This window comes from Heliconius melpomene, chromosome 10, assembly GCF_056956725.1.
Source record: "Heliconius melpomene rosina isolate 202511_hmr_F chromosome 10, ASM5695672v1, whole genome shotgun sequence".
In the NCBI taxonomy this organism is placed as follows: Eukaryota; Metazoa; Arthropoda; class Insecta; order Lepidoptera; family Nymphalidae; genus Heliconius; species Heliconius melpomene.
Window position 1 is genome coordinate 2400056 of NC_140398.1, and position 23451 is coordinate 2423506.

At 30.4% G+C, this 23451-nt stretch overlaps 2 protein-coding genes across 13 annotated transcripts in view; both read right to left on the bottom strand.

Annotated features, from left to right (window-relative positions):
• cyst (rho guanine nucleotide exchange factor 18 cysts) overlaps positions 1 to 2259 on the bottom strand; it is a 54579-nt gene extending 52320 nt beyond the window's left edge. For 8 of the 12 annotated variants that reach the window (XM_085192081.1, XM_085192071.1, XM_085192077.1 and 5 more), the window contains exons 1-2: positions 1857 to 2258; positions 930 to 987 (exon numbers count right to left, since the gene is read on the bottom strand). In XM_085192081.1, the coding sequence (XP_085048207.1) occupies positions 930 to 972 (43 nt within the window). In that variant the 5' untranslated portion in view covers positions 973 to 987; positions 1857 to 2258. Of the gene's footprint in view, positions 1 to 929; positions 988 to 1856 lie in introns of all 12 variants that reach the window. The other 4 variants (XM_085192082.1, XM_085192076.1, XM_085192075.1 and 1 more) reach the window with 2 other exon arrangements.
• A 1030-nt stretch (positions 2260 to 3289) lies between these two features.
• On the bottom strand, positions 3290 to 22379 carry Rcd6 (Reduction in Cnn dots 6). The gene is made up of 7 exons (XM_085191211.1): positions 22239 to 22379; positions 10657 to 11095; positions 8002 to 8145; positions 6608 to 6703; positions 5919 to 6031; positions 5538 to 5650; positions 3290 to 5149 (listed from the first exon to the last, which is right to left on the bottom strand). The coding sequence occupies exons 2-7, from the start codon at positions 10801 to 10803 to the stop codon at positions 4653 to 4655; spliced, it is 1110 nt and encodes a 369-aa protein (XP_085047337.1). The 5' UTR covers positions 10804 to 11095; positions 22239 to 22379; the 3' UTR covers positions 3290 to 4652.
• Positions 22380 to 23451: the final 1072 nt, after the last annotated feature.

The window sequence follows — 23451 nt, forward strand, 5'->3', positions numbered from 1 at the left end:
TATGGTTTTGGGTTCAATCCTCAGAATGGCCATAGGATTAAATTCAATGAGCAAATGTATTATTTACATACATACAACAGTTGGTTTCCTCAATTTCTCATATGTGGACAAAAAGCAGAGGATCTCATATATAAAGGTGTAATGCAATTGATTGATTTTTTGGAAAACATTGGATTTCTGAACAAAATTGGCAAATACAGCCCAATTGTTAAGTCTTGTGATTTTTTTTCTCAATATAGCTCAATATTAGGCCTTTTATATACTGTAATATTTCAAAATTATTAGTTTATAAATCTTCAAAATAACATGGAAACAAAAAATATTTTTTAATTAGCTAATTTTTTTTCAAGTGAAAAGAAATTACTGGTTTTAAAATCTACTAATATTAGTATAGAATAATCTCTGAAAGTTTTATAGGCGCAGCTCAATGACAACATCTTAAATAATTTACTCAAATGTTTACTATTTCTTTTTTTTAACAGCTTCACATTGAATCCTGCAAACAGCAGGGTAGGCATAAGAAACCTAGTATTAAGACACACTCTCCACTTTCCACCGAAGATACATATACATATTTATATTATTATTCATTTTAGATTTTTTTTTTTAGTTTATTTTGTATTTATTTAATAACAATCTTAAATAAATTCTTGTATAATTATAAGAATACATTTAATAATGTTAAAATAATGTACCTAAAATATTATGAAATTAATATACTTTGAGGCTGTTGCGGTGCCGTAGCACAATGTCAGGCTTTAAAGTTGGTGTGGCCTTGTATGGGGAACATGTTGCCTTAACACCAAGTCTCATATGTATAAACCGCTCTCACCATCTGAGAATGAATCTTGAGATTGATTTATAAATATGGGCCTGAGTGTCTTCCCTCAAGTATACCATTCTTTTAAATTAATATTCAAAAGTTGTACCTGAAGAAATGATTCCAATATTTTCTTGTGACTGTGCATTCATTTTTGCAAACACCAACTGAAAAGTCAATAATAAAAATAAATGAAAAACCATGAAATAATAATAATATAGTACATATATTTAAAAAAAAAGCTTCAGCTGAAAGAAGTTAGCAGGGTAAGCAGAAGGACTTTAGTTAAGACTCTATATTCCCCACAAACAAATTTTCTAGACATTACATGTTGAGTTACAGAATTTAATGGTGTGTTTTGTTTAACAAAGCATCAACTCATTCAAAATACTATTTACTTTAAAACTATACTATTTTATAAAGGATATTTATTATCCTTAACTTTAAATGAGTTCTTTCTCTTTCTTTTTTAAATTATTTATTTTAATATGTTTCTTGAGCGAAGGAAAACATCTTGTCTCGATGATGAAACACCAACAACCTCAGGGATTTTCTACACAGCAGCAGAATAAGTTGAATACTAAATATTAGCCAAATATATATTACATGCATTTTTTTTATATTTCCTAGCATGTATTGAAGACATATTTACATTATTATTATAAAGAAAATTGATAAATATGATTTTGAAAAAATGATGATTTTTATTTTAGAAATAAAATAAGCAATAATTAAAACTATGTTAAATATTTTACAATTTGTCTGAAAGCCTTTTCTTTATAATTCAAAAATAATTTAAATATAAAATAGTTAAAGTTTTTTTAATTAAATGTAAACATATTGCATTCAGCCTATTTTTAGAAACACCAAACACATTGATAGATAGTAGCAGCAGGCCCATTATCTCATCTTTCAAGATAAATATGAAAACCAGCATTTTATCACGAAACTTACACAAACTATTTATTTATAATAAATTTATGAATAGACATGTCTCCAAATAATTTATAACAAAATAAATATATATGATACTTACATCTATTGTAAAGAAGAAAAATCATATATCACTGTTTCGACACATTGCACTAAAACAGGTCAATTCAAATCAAATATCTTGCGCAAGTTACTCGCTCGGCATTTTCTCAACAGTTACCCGGAAAGTTTTAAACAATGGGATCTAAATTTTATGCGAAAATACACTTTCACAATGGGGCAAACCAATCCACATAGGTAGCCACCTACACAAAACAATAAACAGTTATACAGTTTTAAACATCACAAAAAACTTTTATCAAATTGATTTTCACATTACTTTTCAAATTTATAGCATGGTAATTAACTTGTAGCGACTAAAATTGCTACGGAAAAAGTTTGTTTGAATGTTCAAAAAAGTTCCAAACTTTTAACAAATGTCGACGACTTCAGTTCTAAATTTCTCACTGACAAGTTTTGAGAATGCCGAACGGAATCAGTTAGCATCTAAGATTATAAATTCGATCTTATCACTTCTGTATAAAGCTCAAATTTGTTTATTGAACATTGACGTCAAATGTTAAACTTAAATAGTTTTGTAAATTGTTAAATATATATTAAATTATTTTTTTGAAAAACATTTGCATAATTTTTATAAAATAAAACTAATGTTTAAATAAGTAACGTCTTTCTAATACATTAAATAAAACATGTGATTTAATATTTTTTGTACTGGCAACTACTTGTATTTTTAACATATTTTTAATATGCTGTAGTTGTAGAAAATGTATTATAAACTTTAATATTAAGGTAAAGTAGATTTATTATCATTTAATGAAAATTCGGAATATTGGTAATGTACACAAAAAAATAAAAATAGTAGTGGTGCCATATAGAAAAATAAAATAAATATAAAAAAAATGGCTTAATTAAGTAAGAATCACCATCTATTATTTACAGTTAGGGAGTTACAGTTATAGGTAGCAATCCTTAATGTTAAGATTTGCTATATGCTATTATGCTATTGAAGATATCTTTATTACATATTTTCTCGTACTGTTTCGGATAATATAGAGAACCTGCCGTTGAAGTACTCCATTCTCTACTTTCCGAACTTAAAGGCACGCACTCCTTGTGCGCGCTGGGCTGTGGCACCAGAATAATATATTTTGTGTGACAAGACAGAGGAAATAATTAACTATTTAACTAAGTACTTATCGAATGGGTGCGAGTTCGTATCCCACATTCATCCCCTAGACAGTAGTTGCCTGTTTATTATATTTTCTAACAAGCACTCAGCTTTGTTAATGGCTAACTATCTCTTAATTCCAAAATTTGTGAAAAAAATATTTACAATTTTTTCATTTACTGTATTTGAAAAATATTTAATATTTTCATTTCTTCGCTGTGGCGTATTTGAAAAATTTTATATTATCAACTTAATATAAGTTATTTATCACACACAAAAAAAGAATATGGTAAAATAAAACCAATGTATAATATTTGATAAATTTATTTTATATTTACTTAAAAACAATAGTGACTGGAAATATTTTTATTTATAGTTTAGAGCAATATAATCCTTTGGTTGTTAGGTAACACACTAAATTAATTAATACTTAATACAATAATAATTCTTAATAATTAAGTAGAAAAATACATTTTTTTTATCATTTCCTTTTTTTAATTATAATTAATTGTTAAAAAAAATATCATATAAATATAACTTTGATAATAAATTTAGCATTTATATACTATCTTATATGCATTTTTTTATTTGGTGGAGGAAATTTATTGATATTTCAATTAATTCTTCAATTCTTCTTTGTATTTTAAAATGTAAAGTATGTTTCTTTAGATCAGAAAAACATATTTTATATTGTACATTATAAATGTTCTAACAATTGAATTGACATTATTACATATATATTTATAAAGTAGTCATATGGATATTTCTATATTATACTACTCCAATAATATTCAATTATATTTGAAATCTAATATAAGTACACTGGAAAGTACTAAAATTAGTAAAAAAATCTACGATATGTAGAGTCTTGGTTGATAATTGTTGTAATTTATTTAGAAAGATATTTATTTGGTCGTAATTTATTGAAATTGGTCGACAGTTAGCGCTACTAGAAAGCAAAATCTTTCACTATAGCTATAAAACTTATAACATTTTATTATTTTACAGAAACTGATTGAGTTTGAATACCATCTAGTATGCCGAAATATTGTAAAGTTTTGTTCTGTTAAAAAAAAACAATACTTTAAAAAGTCTAGTCTTTTATGCACTGAATATTCATTGGCTCTCCCTTATTCGCTATAAAACATTGAAAAATATTCACATTTCTTTTACAAACAGTCATGTTAAGTAGCATTTAACATTTAAAAAACATTACGCTACACTAGCGCCTCTAACGAGAAAGGTTACGTGTTTTCGTAAAAGTTACGTTCATTGTTCACTTGAAAACATAACAATCAAAAAGAAGACAAAACCCTTAAAAATTGAGTTCGATTATCGGAGTAAATATTTTTTAGAATAAGTTCGGATAATCAAAGCTCTTTTCTGCATATTTCGGATCACTGAAAAACTATTAAAAATGGAGGTTTTAGCTTCGGCAGTTTATCTGAGTTTACCTACTACTGACATGTAGGTAACCAAGTAAAATATGTTAAGTATACTATTAGAAAAAAAATAATTATCAAAATCATTTCACCCAGTCAAAATTTCTGAGGTAACAAATATAAAAAAAACATGCAGTCGAATTAAGAACCTCCTCCTTTTATTGAAGTCGGTTACAAATATTTACAACGTAATATAAATTTGTATGGTTTTTCACAAAATATACAACTTTTAAAGAGCAACATCCTTATACTTAGTTAAATCATCAGATTCATTGCCAACAGAATTATGACTATTCCTCATGCCATAATAAACTCTATCCGGTCCATTATAAAAATCGTGTCTCATAAATTCTTCCCTTTTATAATCCTGGTAAAACCTCGGATCGTAATCTGGCAACATTCTAGGATCGTATATATATCGAGGGTTGTAGGGATATGCTATTTCGCTTTTACAGTCCATTCTGTCGTAATCGTATTGTTTATAGTCCTCCATATTGAAAGCTCCCACAACAGAATGTCTTCTTTTGTATGGATTTTCTTGTACTGATCTCGGTGTCCAAGTTCCGAAGTTTTGTGGTATTTTTGGATAGCCGCGTAAACTGGCGGCGTATTGTCGGTCCATGTGTTGCCAGTATGGCGGCGGTTGTATTATAATGGGGTAACCCATGTTCATTGATTGTCGTGACGCTAGATGGCGTCGTAAGTCCGGCATTGAACCGGATTTGCCTGGAAATAAATAATTTATATTTTTAAAGTGATATTCCATATTTACGAAAGGTAAATAATTAATTAAAAAAAGCCTTTCAATAAGCGGGGGTTCGAATTCCGATACGTTAATTTTTTTTATACGTTTTCTAAAAAAGTATAGAAATTTTATTAATTACATCATTACTAAAATTTAAATTGTTCAATAAATCTTTGTTTAATTTTGAAAGAAAGGGTGGAGATATTCTGTAATTCTGCTTTAATTTAGTTTTTTTATGCATTTTAAATGCTTTTCTACTTAATAAACCATGCCTTCTTCAGATCATATTAAACATTTTCCTGTTTTGAATTGTATAAGGTCATAGGGATTCTGTAATTTATAATTATTCCAAAATTATGATAAGCTTACCATTATCGGGTAAGAATCCGTCATTAGTGAAGGCAGCCGGCGTGTCCGGCACAAAGTGGCTGGCATCGAACTCGCTACCACTCACTGGAACGCCGTTTACGTATTCTGTTTTTCTGGTGATGTAATAATTATACATTTAGTCGTACATATATAGAAATCATATATCATTATTTTTTTTCACATTTTGTTAAAAAAAATCTTGTGTATTCACGTCTAGTAAATTATTTTAATAATTAAGAATTCATTACTGCCGTAAATATACTGTTCGACAAGGAATGTTTTTTAACTTTCTTAAATTATTTATTATAGAACTAAAATTATAAGTTACTTTTTATATAGTTCACGCAAAAGAATTCGTAGGCTATATATGGTGATAGTAACCTGGCCTCCCTCAGCGCGTAGGCGGACTGCACGAGCACGACACCGCACACGATGGCGGGCAGGCGTGCCACGTAGCACGCCAGCTCCGCGCCACCGTACACGCCCTGCAGCCCCTAACACACAATCAAAAGTTAATTAATGTTTACGAATTGTACATTCGGGTGGAAAATAATAATTAAAAGTTAATAAAATCCTAGAATTAAATCTGGGCAGGCATCTATCTACAACTGACTTCAAGGCGACCACGACATTGACTCATAAGAGTTCTTATGACTCAATTCTAACATACAAAAGGGTAATGGCTTTGTGGTAAAAGTTCTCGGTAGCCGCGAGTTTGAAAGTTGTAAAACTGAGTAGCGTATAAGGTTTGAGTTCGATCCCCACTCGGAGAAGGAATTATTAGTTATTAATATCGCTGGCATAAAGTCAAAAGCCCCGCGTTGAGTTCCGCCACTCAACACGCAATCGCTCGAAAGAATATAATAACTAAGTTCCCTCTACCCTGCTATATGCGGGATACGGCGTGAAGCTGATCACTTTGATATCTTCTATATTCTGTTTACGATAAATTTAATAACTACAAATATTAAAACAGTGCGTATTCCTAATTCGAATATAAATATAGATATCACAAAACACATAAATATTCATAATATGAAATTTTTCATTAATATGAAAAAAACATTTACCCAATGACTTATGGACATATAGAAGACTAGAGCACATTCTGGTATTAGCACTAGTATTACTGAGATCAGCCATGCCAACAGGTACGTGTTGTTTTTCTGAAAGAATAGAAAAGAAAATTATTTTATATACTTACAAGGAATTATTAATATTCTAGTTAAATCTGTTTCATATAATAAAAAATGTTTAAGGAACCTCAATGTTCTTTTTACCTACCTACCTTTATACAATATATAAATGATGTTTTTTTATTTTTGGTTCTATGTATGTATAGAGGAGACGAAAAAGTATATTATGCTTGGTATAATATACTTTTTGTATTTTAGTAAACGAAAATGCATTTGGAATTTCGAGGTACTGCCATTAATTTCGTAGTCCAGTTTTTATTTTATATAAAAAAATGTGATGAAAACAAAATTTCTTTATTTATCGCATTTATCATTTATACGGAAGTAAGGACTTATACATATAGGTGCTATATACATATTTTGTATTTGAATATTTAAGTAACTTATTTTAGTATACTTTAAAAGCATCATCGTAAAGAACACAGATCGTTGCAATAACTAACTTCTCATTTACATACAAGCATAAATGAGTATATACAATGTATAAAGAATAACTATACCTAAATATATACATATATTGCATGATTCAACTATAATTCTTGTTATAGTCACGCAATGAAATTTAACGATGTTATAAAACGTTTGTTATTACTTATTATTTATTTTACGTTATAGTTTTATATATTTACAATCAAGTAAAGGATGTTAAGTAAATAATATTTTCAACAAAGCTGTAAATATAACATCCGAAACTAAATTGACTTTTGTTCTGTTGAATGTTATTCGACTTAAAAAATCTCAGAGATGCTTGTAGAATTTGTTACATAGCTACTTTAAAATTGCCTCTAGAATTCGGCAGAAAGTTGGGAACGCAGTGTCTTAGCACTAGATTCCCTCTGCCTACCGTGCTGTGTGCGGGATACAGCGTGAAGCTGATTTAATTTATTTAAAAAAAAAATCTAATTTATCGCTAATACCCATATCTTGTTTTAAATATTGTATCTAAAAATTAACTACTTTCATACTTTTCCATATACCATATAGGATTGTATTTTTTTACTTCCTTTTCTTTCCTATAAGTATCAAGGTAAGTATAGGGCGTATTTAGAGATATTTTCTGGAAGTTGCCTGGACTTAAACTTTGAACAGATATGTTCGTCTAAGCATTATTCACTTTTCAGGGCTAATTTTATGTTAATGAAATATCTGGGGTGAGCACAAGACAATCCCTCTATTCCTACGCCCATGGTAAAGAAAACCCAGTGTAAAAACATTACGTTCTTAATATATACCTTAATAAATAACATTTAAGCCTTTATAATACTTACAGAAATTAGGCCATGCACCAAAGTGACGGTAGCTGCGATGACAACACAGTAACATATCATGAGAAGCGCTGATGGTATTGGGAGACCACTCTGTGACTCCACCACCCATACTATTTCGTATATGAGAGCTATTGCGTACGCGACCTGGAATACATCACATAAAATAAACCATTAAAAAATCTTAATTATAAATATAAAGGACAATTAAGTTATTATATTTTTATTCTTATTGTGCGCAAAGACTATTTAATTCCTTAATTAATAATAATATTTTTTTTGTAGCTTCACGCTATATCCCGCATACGTAGCAGGGTAGGTGATAAGACACTCCATTCCCGATTGGGAAGAATAATTCGATTTGTTAGGTAGGTACGTTTAGGAAATAAGAACACAGGATGCATTTCTGTATGCGTTATATTATACTCAACTCCTTACATATTTTTATATGTAAATTTTTTGGCTGTCTATACTTCAGGTGGGCGTGTATGATAATTATACATAATTATGTATGTTAATTGTATATTGTAGTATTTTGTTGTGAAACAAATTGAAAAGTCAGTAATAATGTTTTTTAGCTACACGCTGTATCCAGCACATAGCAGGGTAGGCAGAGTGAATCTGGTAACGTAGTGTTAAAACGCTCAGTTCCCAGTAAGACTTGAATGGCAATCCATTCCACACGTTCCGCCGAATTCTGGAGGCATTGCGTGCTAAGTGGAACTCAACGCTGTATTTTGCTTCATTACCAGAACGAGGAAATAAAAATATTAAATATTTTATTTCCTCGAGTGGAAATCGAAACACCGACCGCTTGTGCGACTCGCGACTGGCCTCGATCAGTAACATTTGATAAATATTAATTGCAATCAGAATTCACTTTTGTTTTAAGAGCATAACTAGGTTGGTGAAACAATGTTTATTATTCATAACATAAGACCAGCGTAAAGGTCACTATTGCCAAATTTAAATATACATAGGGGAATTGTGCTCAAGATGGCATACTATGATAAGATGACACACTACCAATATTGATGAAACTATTAGCGCTAAGTGCGATCTTGTGACGTTTTAGAGAGTGTCTGTAGATGCAGCTAGTGCTTAAATTCAGTATGGCTGAAAGTGAATGCAGATGGGCAAGTAATTCATGTTTTCGTTATTTTCAATTGCAACAAATTTTTCTTTCGCTTTTAAATGATGGTGAAAAGACATGTAAGATAAAGATTTTATATTTTAACTAATTATAAATGTAAAATAGGACTATTATATGACGCAACTAACGCTAAAAGTGCATCCTAACCTATAAACTTTTGTCACAACGGTTAAAATTAAATTCATATATCTATCGGGTAAGATGACATAGAAAACGTGAGTATAAGATGGCATACTATCTTACCCTTATTAATAGAATCAATGTATTTTTTTTGCTTTACCTACAAAATGCCCGGCAATTACAAACGAATATATATTGGTCACAAGAAGACATGGATAAGGCTGCTAGAGCAAGGGCATTCAATAGCCGCAAGTGACGAAGCTTATTTCCCTTTTGGAAAAGGAAGTGACTGATAACGGAATCCAAGCTCATAAAAATTACAACATGTATGAATCTGGCCTTAATACTGTTTAAAAGTCCCCCAGCAAAGAAGTAACTATTTATTTGTGAACTATGCTCGACATATAATGATGACGTTTTTATGCCACATACTAAGTATGTCATTTTACCCTGTAGATATGTCGTTTTACACTGGTCGACCTAAGTGCGATTTTTGTTTGTTTTTATGATGTTTGAAAGATGATTGTTCTGAAACTAAAATAATTTCGTTGATTATGAAATATATAATAGTATACGCAATATGTTGTTCTCAGATCACTTTATTTATTTGAAATATTTGTCTTCAAACAAAAAGTATGTCATCTTAAGCACAATTCCCCTATATACTCATATGCATACAGTTTGTCGGCCGTTATCTCGTGAGAAAACGAAAAAAAATGTCTAAGAAAATTCTCCCATTTGTCATAATTAAATAAAAATATACTTAATAATATAAGCAAAACAAAAGATTTTAATTATTATTAATTAACTTTTGCGTAAACCAACATTTAGTTACGTTTTTGAAGCAACATTCCTCCGCCAAATACATTGAGGCATTATATAATGATTAAATCTGACATTATCTAATGATCATTACATTTGTAGTTTTATGAGTGATTATTCATAAAACTAAGATTAATTTAGCGACCGTTATCGTTGTATTACGCATTCGGCTATACCTACGTTGCTCTCGCTATTTCAACATCTCGTGAGATAACTTGGCCTTAAAACTGGTAGCCCCTTCTATTTGATAAACAATGTTGTTCTCTGTAGCCTAGATTCCCTTGAATTGCTAGAATTAAAGAGCTAGTGGATATGCATTCATGTAATTTTTTGAAGGAACTTAATAAAAGTCCCTAGGACTAATTATGTTCATATTTCGTTGAAGAACTGAGGTCACCAGGTCGTCGTCGCGCAGTGGCACAAGTGCTGTGTTCGATTCCCATTCAGGAGAATGAAATATTTAATATTTTCATTTGCTTATGACAAAGAGGCAAAGTTCGGCGTTTAGTTTGGCCACTACAACACTTACAGCGTTAAGCTGAAAAAAAAGACTGTAAACTTACCAATGCATAAGCGGCGATAAACCCCGAAGCTGCCGTAACACTACAGCAAAATATTCTACTAACGGCGGGCTTCATCCGTAACTTTGGCGCGCTGTCCGTATCGCTTAAATCATTGTTCACCGACATGTTCATTTTATCCCCCTTCATGTATATATTTTAAATATTACTTTCTTAACTAACTGTTCTATATGGCAAAGCCAAACGTTAGCATTCTTTACATATTGTTACTTTTTCAATAGTTCATTATAATTAGTTTCTATTTAATTTTCATTTATTTGAAGTATAATTTTTATTTCTTTTTTAGTATTTGATTTGTTCTTGTCCTTGTAGTGGAGTTAATTGGTATTCTTTACCCCATACGCACGAAACTGGTGTCTATACGATCATTGTGGAAAAGGTAGTTTCTATACACGTCCTTGGCGTCTGTATTTTCATTATTCTGTAAAAAAATATATATCTGGTTAGTTCTATTTCTAATTAATTTTTAAATTGAATTTACTTATAATACGTCACTATTCACTCATTCGTAAACATAATTATAATGGAATGTAACATGTATAATTATGAAGCAGCCGTGGGCCGTAGCTCATTGAGAGAGATAGCGTCTGTAAACGTAACGATTTGGGTTCGATCCCCACTGACGTTGAGGTCCGCTAATCAAGACGTTCCTTCTGCCTATCCTGCTAGTTGCGGGGTACAGCGTGAAGCTGATACACACGACAGGTTTCTTCCAAAATATTTTTTCAAAGTGAGAATTATGAAACAACAATATCATGTGTGGCTATAAAAAATTAACGTCTATTATTAATAACTAGTTCTTATGCATTAATCAATTGTCAGTTAAGCAACACACCAATAAATCTATCATTGCGCAAGAGAATTGTGCAAATGTTTAATTTTTCTTTGCCAACTTTCCCCTATACTTATTTCTTATAGCTGCTTAAAACGAAATTTTCCAATTTCCCCGCAAGGTGAACCTTGCGATGTAACTTCCTCGTTTAAGTTCTTTAAAACCTTCCGGGTTTTGTGTCTACTGGGAATTTTGAGGTCTTTGACGCTGAATAATAAACTATGAGAGCGCTGTTTCAATGAATGGGAAAATATAAACTGACATTTAGCGTAATTAATGCAAATAGCTAGCGTACATAGTAAAACAGATTTTTTTTCTTATTTACATTGTACGCATTAAATTAACATAATTTAAGACTTGCGTATATAAATAGATATAAACACATGTTATTTTACCGTTACGAACCCATAAAGAAATATATGTTCTTTTTCGCTTCACGCTATATCCCGCATATAGCAGGTTAGGCAGAGGAAACATGTGAAACTAGTATTTAGACACTCCGTTCTCATTAAGACACCTCCATTCCGAACTTTTCACTGAATTTTGGAGACCCTGCGTCTAAAGTGGCGAAACTCAACGCCGCAATGTAGGTATATATGTATTATTTATAAAATTAATTACTATTATTATTGCATATAGGTGTGTTATAGTACTATAATGTATTTTAAAAACTTTCTCTTTGATTACTTAAGCCCCTGAACGCTGATGTTTTGTAATAAATAAAAATTAACTCAGTATTAGGTAAGTAAATTTTACACAGACAGTAATTAATAGCAACGTGTTTGTTATAGGTAAGAAAAATAATCAAGGTTAACAATTTTCTGTTATGTTCAATACAAAACAGAAAATTGAAAAGATATAGACAAAAGCAATGATTTCACAAACAAACAAAAAAATATTGGAAAAATGTTTCTGATACATAATAAAAAAACATTAAAAAATAATAATCAAATTTTACCTAAAATGTTTAAAATGTATCTTAAATTCAAAGTATGTTTTTAATTCTTTAAGACTACCTATACTATGTATTTGTATATGTAGAAATTAAAATAAAATTTATATATTTGTAAATTTCAACTATTGTACTGTATTTACAAGTCTCAAAGCGTAAGGCATTAAAGCTAAACATAGGAAATTTATCTAGTCAGCCATTTATAACGGTGACACCCACTTAACAGGCATGAAAGTTAAAACTATATAGCTGCTTACTACTTTTACCTGCATAAAAATAATATTTTTTATTCTATACTAAAGTTCTTAAATGAAGCACTATTCATTTTAGTTTAAAAATCTAATTAAGATATGCAAAATAATTGTAACTTGTAAATATAAGCAATGGAGAAAAAAAAAGAAAATTTTGAGTAAATCTCAGCGCGAAGCTAGGTTTATTATATTGCCATTTTTATAATGACTTCTTAATAGCGGACCCATTATTAAAATAATTTAATAGTATATACATATGTCATTCGATATTCCCATAATTTAATATTAATAAAATTAGAGATTTTTAGAGATATTGTTAAACTTGTTTGAAAGAGTTGCAAGCTTCGATAATAGCGATTTAACAACCGACGTAAAAGTGGGTCAGTGTTAGATTGAAGTATTGTTTTCAAATTACTTACAATAGAATCTAGTTTTTGTACACGTTTTACAATTATATTTCACTTATTCTGCTTCTACTGAGATCTATTGTTGTAATGAGATGACTCTAAGCGTATGGAATATCGAGAAAGGAGTGATACAGCACTACGAGTAAGTTTTATCTGCGTCTCGCAAAAGGCTCGTTTACTAATACAATGTAAGGAAGTAGTACCTAAGTTCCTTTTGCTTACCTTACTATAATACCTATAAACCTTACTATAATGTTAGGGACAGCTATACTAATTAATAAAACTGAATAATTTGTTTGGTTGAAGGCACACTTAGAAACTATTGGTTCTAATTGAATTATTCTTTTTTTGTTGTTTGTAATGTCATAACTCTTACTTTTTTAAAAGCTTTTTTCCATTTGACGACACAGATGAACGTTATAAGTATGTAAGCTTAGTGTGTGTTATTAACTGACTTCTTTTTTTCAAAACTTTCAAAAAGTGAAATAATTTTTTTTAGTTGTGATGTACCTAAATATATTTGTTGATATTATTTTCTTATAAAAATACATAATTAACTATTCGTTACGAAGGCTATGCCGTTTTTTTAGAAATTAATGGAAATTGTATAGAAAATGCAAGCAGGCACGTAATTTTCTCATGCCAGCTCTGTGATCAGCAGGTAAACGCGCAAGAACTACGTAATTACTAATTACCCGGTAATCATTCTAAACCTGCTTTGTGAGTAAACACGATCCTTTTTGTATTTTATACAAAATTTAATTAAATTGAAGAGAGAGTCTCTAATTGTTTCTGTTGCTGTTTTAACAGGTGTGAAGATAAATACATAGACGTGCTCTACGTTTGCTTGTACGTACGTACAATATTTCAATGTATAATTGTAATTACGATGCGTTTTTTTAGCTTTTCTCTACACATAGTAGAGAAAGCCGAGGGAACCTGGGAACCTAGTGTTAAGACACTCTGTTTCCATTAGGACTCTTCCGTTCCCCACTTTCCGCCGATTTCTTGAGGCATTATGTGTTCTAAGATTCGTTATTTTAAAGTATATAATATGTAAGAAGTACATATCGTAAAAAGTCATGAACGTCATGAGTGTTTCAGAATACATTTTTATATGATTAGGTACTAACGGTTTATCAACCACTTTCTACTAACCTCAAAAACTAACCTAAATCTCGAAACAGTTGGGTCCACTTTACTAAAACAGAACTTTTACAGTTAGGTCACTTCCTTTCTTCCTTAAAGAAGGGGACGTGAGTTGACTTTGTCGACCGTTTGGGTTCAATGAAATCGTGTCTGAAGAGCTATGTGAGTAGAATAGAATAGATGTTATATCGTGATTCTCTTATAGATGCCCACAAATGATAGCATAAAATAGACATGTTTTAGTTTTATTACTTTAACATGACTCAAAGATAAGTAAGGGACAAATAGACAACTGTAGCAATGGTTTAATATTTTTTAATATATTGTTTTAATAATTTAAAAATATATGTTTTCACTTCGATCCCCACTCAGGGGAATGATTATATGTAATTTATAATTCACCCGCTCTGATAGAAAAAGCCCGGTGTCGGGTAGGGCTACTCAATATCTTGAAAATCCGTGAAAATGGATAACTACCTTGTTTGGCGGAAAAATACTTGAAGCTGCCTTTCTTTTAGAAGATCACTTTACCTGCTCGAAAAACATGGATAAATAAAAAAACATATGTCATAATAATTTATTTAATTCTGTAATTTAGAGAACGATCAAAATATAAAGATATCGTGAGAACACGCAACGTGAACGCGAGTTAAACGTAACAGTTATAGTTATTGAACGATATCTTCCGTATGTTACATTTCAGTGATGAATTACCTTCGGTTACATACTAACCGAAATACACTTTAAATTTTTTGATAAACTTAACGTTATAAATATTTTTTTATGAGTCCTTAAATAATTTCTAAGACCACTTCTTCTTCTTCATATAGCGATTTGAGAGAGAGAGGGGGAAGGGAAAGAGAGAGAGAGAGAGACAGAGAGAGAAATAATATATTTGAATAATATGTTGTTTATAATAATATACAACATACCAATAACGACAAGCATTGCAATGCAAACACTAATATGAACAGTTATAAATTCCAGCCCACATACAGCAGATGGGACATGATAATCGTCATGTGAACAAACTCATAAAACACTGCCTCCATTTTGCACGTACTAGCAAAAGCTGATAGTAAAACGTTTTTTTTGTCAAAGCTCCAATTCCAATTCTTCCTTTTACTTTTAATGCTATGTAAGTAGTTAAAGAGCGCAATTATTTTTAAAAAATTTTGTCTGGTTGGCTGTATGTTTTTTTTTCAGACAAACCTCAGAATCCGCTTAACAGATTTAAGTGTAGCTTTTACTATTGTATTTGAGCAAACTTTCCTTAACATTGAGTATTTGTTTCAATCATAAATCAATATAAAATATTAAGTTCCACAAAAACTGCTATAATTTTTTTATTGAATTAGCTGAAACTTTATTAGAATATGAAAAGTAATTTTAATTACTAAATAAATAATATTGTAGTTCTAGCGGGCGTAGCCGCGAGCGGGTCCTTACTATTAGATGAAAATTGATTCCAAGTGCAAGTTTCTTAAATACCTAAATGCCTTAAAAATAAACTATTCACGTCAGTTTTAAATGAATTCATTAAATGAAAGTGAAACTACAAAAGCTTTCAAAGTAGAGTTAATGGTGCTCGGATTTTAATACCAATAACCGCAGAGCGGTCAACATTTTCACAATATTAACTATAAATGGTGGTATTTAAATTTTAACGTAAGTATTATTTAATTTAGGTAATTTGCCCTGTTTTTATTAATTTCCCATGCTCCTTGCAAATAGCCAGACAGGCAGAGACAGATAAATTTCTAAGATGTTGAAATACAAGAAAGAAACTACTACTGCGAATGTCTGTAGATGGAACCGTCGTATATACAGCAAGACAAGTCAAGTTGGGTTTTTTTATTGAAACAACAAAATAACTAATAATATTTTAGATATTAAATATACTGCATTACTTGCATTCATTTTATAGAATTTCATAGCTATATTGACCTAGACAAATACCTAAGCTACAAAGTAAACTTTACAGTTACCCCTGCATTGTGATCGATTGACTCAACGTAATTTGCATTATATGTAGGTATCAATAAATACGCTGTGCCCATATTGATATTGGTGAATGGATATATTTAAAATCGTATAACATAAAGCAAAAAGTTAGCTTGCGGCGTTAAGTTCCGCCACTCAACACGCAATGCTTCTGGAATTCGGCGGAAAATGCGGAATAGAGTTTAATACTAGACTCCCTCTGTCTACCCTGCTGTATGCGGCATATTGTGTGACGCTAAAAAAAATAGCTAACCGCATAGAGCAGGGTAGGGAATCGAACCCACAACCACCGTGCTTAGGTACATTCAGACGCTACAATGGCTTTTAATCAAGTACTCGTAAGAAAATATTAAATTATATTTGTATTTCCACTAAAACTGGTTGTCTTTTTATAGCCTCCGATTTTTATCTTTTCCTTTTGTTTCAAACAAGTTTTGAAGTTGCCTTTTTTGGATTTGCAATGTTAAATATTTTTTAAATTGATCTTTAAATATATTTGAAAAGATTACGTGTCCTATAGGTACTGTCGTCTTCTACGAAGCAAAGTGAATCATATGAGTTACAATGACTACAAATATGACATATTTATGGGTACAGATCTGACATAAAAGAATATACCACACCTAGCACAATAAAGTATATCTATACTTATAATATAGTACTAACATATTTAATAACGTAATAGAACGAAAATAACGCAAGTATAAAATATTTCCTTTAAATAAGAAGTAGGTATACAAAAATTTCACACGATTCTTTTAATATTTTGTATTAACATGACAGGAACATAAAAAAAATATTTTAAACAACTATGCTACGGAACTATTAATTAAATAACTATTAATATGATTTCTGCAATACTTCGCTGTCAGTTATAATCGGTAAGTCAATAGCCGGAAAGCCTTATTAAGTCGGATATTAAAATGTTTCCTTTAATCTATCTAACCACCGGTATTGATTTCATTTTTCTCATAAGGCACTATGATCATTTTGTTTGACAGAAATTTATAAACTGCTAATAAACCTAGTACTTATGTTTTGTAAAGCCAAAGCCAAATTCACATTTTTAATATTCATTCTTTCGCTCTTTTATTAGTCTTTCTTTTTTTTAAGAGTGCGGGTCAAAATACAATTCCCTTAAAAAACGAACACACTTTAGTGAAACTCTGATATAATTATCTTGGATATAGAATCTAATAAAATAACATAAATATTATAATAGGTACAATTATTGTGTACCTATCATATATATAGATACAACGTACTGTCTATAAGAGTCGTACTTTCAAAACTAGTATGCGACAGTAACCTGTGCTTATAATTTTCTTCGAAATCCTTCTACGTTCAAGGCTAACTACAACATTACTCTACATATTTGTTCAGTGTGTTGAGACACCTGCTCTCTATGCAGTGTCAAAAATAATAATAGTATTGAAACTAAGATCTTTAAATAAAGTAATAAGTTTACTTCGTTAATAAGTGGCAAAAGAAAAAGTTAATTTAATTAGTTAGTAATTAGGTAAATTAAGATAAATTTTGTATTAAAAATGCGGAAGATGCTTAAAGACGAAAAAATTAAAATCATAAATGTCTATTAATATTTTTAAACTAAACATAACAAACGTAAGATATAGAATATATTCATAACCACACCGTTCTAAGCATAATATAACTATGTCAGATGAGGTCAGAGCGCTTGGGCGGTATACAAGAGGCGCAGGTTCGAATCCCGTTACGTAAAAAAATATTACATAACTAAATTAATTTTACGAAGATGACAACTTTTGTTAGGATATATATAAAATAGACATTTCTTTTATTTATTCCAATCGAGAGATTTTGTGTCTTATTGGTGTAGTGATTAATGACAAACTGTTATGTCAGAGGTCGTGGATTCAATCCCAAACCAGTATCGATATCTGTGTCATTTATATAAGTATATTTTTTACATCGAGGCGTTACTTTTTTTTTATATAAATATAATTATATTGAAATGAAGCTATATAAGCGCTGCGTAGTAGTAAGTAAGTAGTAGTAATAAGTAAGTAGTAAGTAAGTAAGCGTTATTAAATGTTTTGTGAGTGTGATTATTCAAATATATTTCTATACGTATGATTTAGTTCATAGGTTTCTAGAGACTTTGACTCTTATAAATAATCAATCTTTAATACAAAAATAATGTTGAGTCATCAATAGAATAATAATCTTCGCCATGAATCATCTAGTCATTAAACAACAACAAAAGCTCTATTAAGTACCTACACAATATGTAGGTTCATCTCTGATATCGCAATTTTTATAATATTAATATAGGTTCTTTAAATGTATATTATTAATTAATACTAACATATGTTTTTAACGTGAGTTACATTATATAGATTAAATTAAAAAAATACCGGGAGCAAAAAAAGCGCTTATCTTATCCAAGGCTTTGATATCGACGATATATTCAGCTTTTAAGTAATATTGCTTAACTTACTTTTCTATCAGTAACATACAAAAAGTTAAATACGGCGTTGGGTTCCGTCACTCTGGTCTAAACGTCTTTAAACTAGATTGTCTCAGCCAATCTTGCGATATCCAAGATATGTGAATGACGAGACGCATGAAGCGGAAGAAAGAAAAAAAACATATATTTCTATCTACCAAGTTAGTCAATTAAGCAGTTAGAAAAACTCGGTAGGAGATATACAGTAAAGTATTTTAAGTACCAACATGCTAACTGCGTTCGTTACTTAGAAAAAAATCCCACATAGTTTTAGCGACCTCGTTCCGTACGCATTACCCTCCTTTTAGGTTTACTCAATCACGTCGAATTCTCAGGTCAAGTTAGACGGTAACAAAAGCTCGGTTCTCATATTTATTATGTAAGTTATTTATTCGTATACAATTAATTTGTCTTAAACAAGTTTTTTAAGTGCTTATAAATGGAATTACTATTGTTGTTTTGTTTTTTTTATTAAACATGTGAGTTTTATATATTTTTTAAAATTTTAAGAAACAATATTAATTTACTAATAATAATAATTTTAGCTTTTAGAACAGAGGAAAACCTTTCCTTATTATTTTCCTGATAGACAAAACCGGTATTAAACTAATTTAAATCTGCATAAAAATCAAGTAGTTTTTCGAAAACGCTACTGTTTTGTATGCTTTGCCTGCTCTGCCTAAAGTATTTTTAATGTTTTTTCTTTTAAATAAGTACTTTTTTAATGTTTGTTAATACGTTAAATAAATAAATAGATTCACGAGGCATTTATCTATATATATAAAATCGAAAGGTCACTCACTCATCACGAAATCTCAGAAACTACATGTGCTAGGAATCTGAAATTTAGCATAGGAGTTACTTATAGGACGTAGGTGCTCGCTAAGACGGGAATTTGCAATATTCGATTTCTAAGGGGTTGTTTTTGGGGTTGAAAGTTTGTATGAAACTTCGTTACTACAAATGCTAGGAGTCTCAAATTTTGCATAACGTCACTAGGACGTAGGCATGGAGACAGAAATTAATAATAACATAGTTCACGCGGGTGAAACCGCGAGCGGGCCGCTAGTGTAATATAAATACACTTACAACTAAATACATGTATGTATAAGCGTTAGTTAAAAAATAAATATATGCATTTGAAAGGTTAATACTAATAAATTGATTTGTTTCATTGGCCTTGTGGCCGCGGTACAAGCATAATTGTTATTAGTCTTTCCGCAGCGTCCACCTACGAACGTTTTAAATAATTATATTTGATTTCGTTTTGTTAATTTGAATACGCAATATAATAATTATTTCGACAGTAATTAAAATTTACGATATTAAGTCATTTAGTAGATTTAATTGTAATTTAATAATGTTACAAATAGGTATTATATTGTAGCGAAATATTGTCCGTATGGTGTATTCAAAAGGTTTATTTTTTTCAGCTTCATTCTGTATCCCGCTTGTTGCAAGGTAGGCAGGGAGAGGGAACCAGGACACTCTAATCTGTAGTGTTGTCATTTAAGGCAGTATTTTATAGGAAAGTAATCAATTTTTCGGTTTGAGTAATTACATTTTTCCGTGCCTATTGGACGGTTTCCAAGAGACGCGGGTCCCACTATATTTAATAAAATTATTATACGTTTTCTATAAAAAAAATCTATTTTCACCTTTAAAACCTACTTTAACAGTACTAACTTTTACAGTAGTTACAACAGTTTACACCTAGATGACATAACATTAGTTTTGTATTGGGTTACGGGACTGCAGCATCCGAGTCACGATCACGTTCATCTGGCACGCGAGATCTCACCCGTAATAGCCTCGCGATAGAAGCCAAGACAATCATCACAGCTTATTACTTAAAGAAAATAGCGTAATCATACAATGAAAATAACTCCTGTCATAATAATATAATGGATCTAAGCAACTGTATTTTTCATTATTATTTATCTGTTTGAGGTCAGTCGTGACACGGTCAGAAAGTGTGACTGCAAACGCAACAGGTTGTAGGTTCGATTCTTACTCGAGGAAATGGAATATTTAATATTTTCATTTCTATGTTATGGTGTCGAGGCAAAGCATGGTGTCGAGTTACAATTAAATCACTTAACACGCAATGCTTCCAGAATTTTTCTAACAATGGGGAACGGAGTATCTTAACTAGCCCTCTGCCTACCCTACAGAATGTACGGGATACAGCGCAAAAAACATTATTTATTATATTTTATTACAAAAGATACTGTAAAATTAATTACGTTAAAAAAATTAATCGCTTTTCCTTAGTAAATCTAAGATAAAACTAGTACAAGTAACGTTACGTATAGAATTTTTATCTTCCTTCCTGTATTATAGTTTATTCCGGATAGAACGTTGGTATTTTCCGATAACAGGTTAAACAAGATGTTATAATTTTTTTTTAAATCTCAGTCTAGACTTCACTTACACAGCTCCTATAGTAATATACTAATGTAGATAACAATATATTTTTGTATAAAGAAAAATCGCTCTCTTCTAAGTAAAATATTAATGTTATATTTTTTTGGACACTCTCCTGCATATAGCAGGGTAAACAGGAAGAACTTATTGCTAAAACACTCACCCACTTTACGCCCATTTTTGGGAAATTACGTGTATCGTTACCAGAGCGAGGAAATGAAAAAAAAAACAATTAATTCCCCGGAATGGCTATCAAACCCACAACTATCGATTTACAATCAGAAGCTGTGCCAATGCGCCATGCGTGTTATCAATTTTAAAATTATATAAGAAAGCATAATTTATTCATTTCATATTTAAAAGTAGGAAAAAAAATACAACTGGTTTGTATAGTGTATGATTTACGTCAACATAAGAGCTGAATAATTTTATATTCGATTGAATTCTGTTGCGTGAAAGTATAGTTATAAATAATTAATTTGATCATAAAACTAAATATTTTATTATAAATGCGGTACATTATGATGGTTTGCTATAACAAATCCTACTCGAGAAAGTGTTTCATTTTTAAATATTGTCATGTTTCGTGGAAAGAACGGAGAAATCTCTGTTCTGCACAAGAAATAAAACTCGTGAGACTTAATAATATATGTTTATATGTAAAGTTCTTATTAGATTTGGTAAGCTGAATGGTAAATAAATATAAATAAAATTTCCTACTTTCCGCCGAATTTTGGAGGCATTGCGCATTGAGTGGCGACACTTAACGCCGCGCTTTGCCTCGTTACCAGGACAATGAAAATATTCAATATTTAATTTCCTCGAGTGGAAACCAAAACCTCAAAGTTTACGGCCTCACTTGGCTTGTTTCTGAAGAGCATTATTTAAATAAATAAAAAATATATAAAAAGGCTAAATATTTCCAAAAAAAAACATAAAGGTAATTTAAAATGTTTTGGCACGATGTTCTCATGTTTGAAATTTGTATATTTATTCTCACATTCGAAGGTGCATTTCGCAAGGGCGTAATTTTTATTCGTATTTACCAAATTACCTCACAAAGAAACACAGACGTTCACCACACACCTGGTTATTGCACTTAAACACAAAACAAATCATAAACTGGCTAAGAATCCTTCGCACTTATTGAAAATAAAAGTTTTCACATTCGAAATTAATCATAAAATAAAATGCGCGCGCTCGTAATGGACGTCAGCTGGATACTAACTCGCGACTCGCGATTGGTGATTGCGATTATAAGCGCGGGAATGCACATGTCACTGTTTCCGAACAAGTTTATGTTTTGCGGCCAGTCCCTATGTAAATATTTGTGTTAATAAAATATAAAAAATATTTTTGTATGTTAATTTTCTTAAGATTTTTGTATGTTGTCAATTTTGTGATAGATAATGTTAGAATACAAAAATGTGTGATAAATGCAATAAAATATTATGTCATATTTTATCATATTTTTATTGGTAATGTTTTTTTAATAAAAAAATCTTACATTTAAAACTGACTGACTGAAAAAACACTAATTTGAAGAAAAAATAATAATAATATCGATATTTTGTTTTTTTTTATATTTTTATTGTAAAAATAAAACACTTCATAAAAACAATAGACTTCGCCATCTGAGGGAATAGTATTGTTACTAATTGGAATATCCCTTAGCAATGATGATTTATTAAGCACAATATACGTATTAGGTCTTGTCAAACAAAATAACTTAATAAAGCCGTAGTGGTGAAAAGGTTCAAGCGTGGACTGTAACGCGACCTTTGTGGGTTCGATTCTCACTCGGGGGAATGAATTATTTTTTTTTATATTTTCAATGCTTAGTTATGGTACCAAGGTAAAAGTGCGGCGTTGTGTTCCATCATTCAACACGCAATGCCTTGAAAATTCGGCGGAAAGTAGTGAACGGATTGTGATAACACTGGGGTCCCTTTGCCTACCCAGTTATATGCGAGATATAGAATAAAACTTTAAAAAACCTATAAAAATTACAATATTATACACTAGATAACTGACATAGGTTTTATATATTTGTCATTGGTCTTGGTTTAATATAGTAACTCACCTATAATAATAAAATGGTTACATTTTTGATTAACCTCAACTAACAGTAAATGACATGTTTCGTTGTGGCAAAGTTCAATGCTTTTAGACTTTGACGCCAATTTGTGGTTTACCTCCAGCTTACTGGACAGCTTACGGTTTCATATTTAACAATGACTACAAAAGTATATTGAAAAATAATGCCT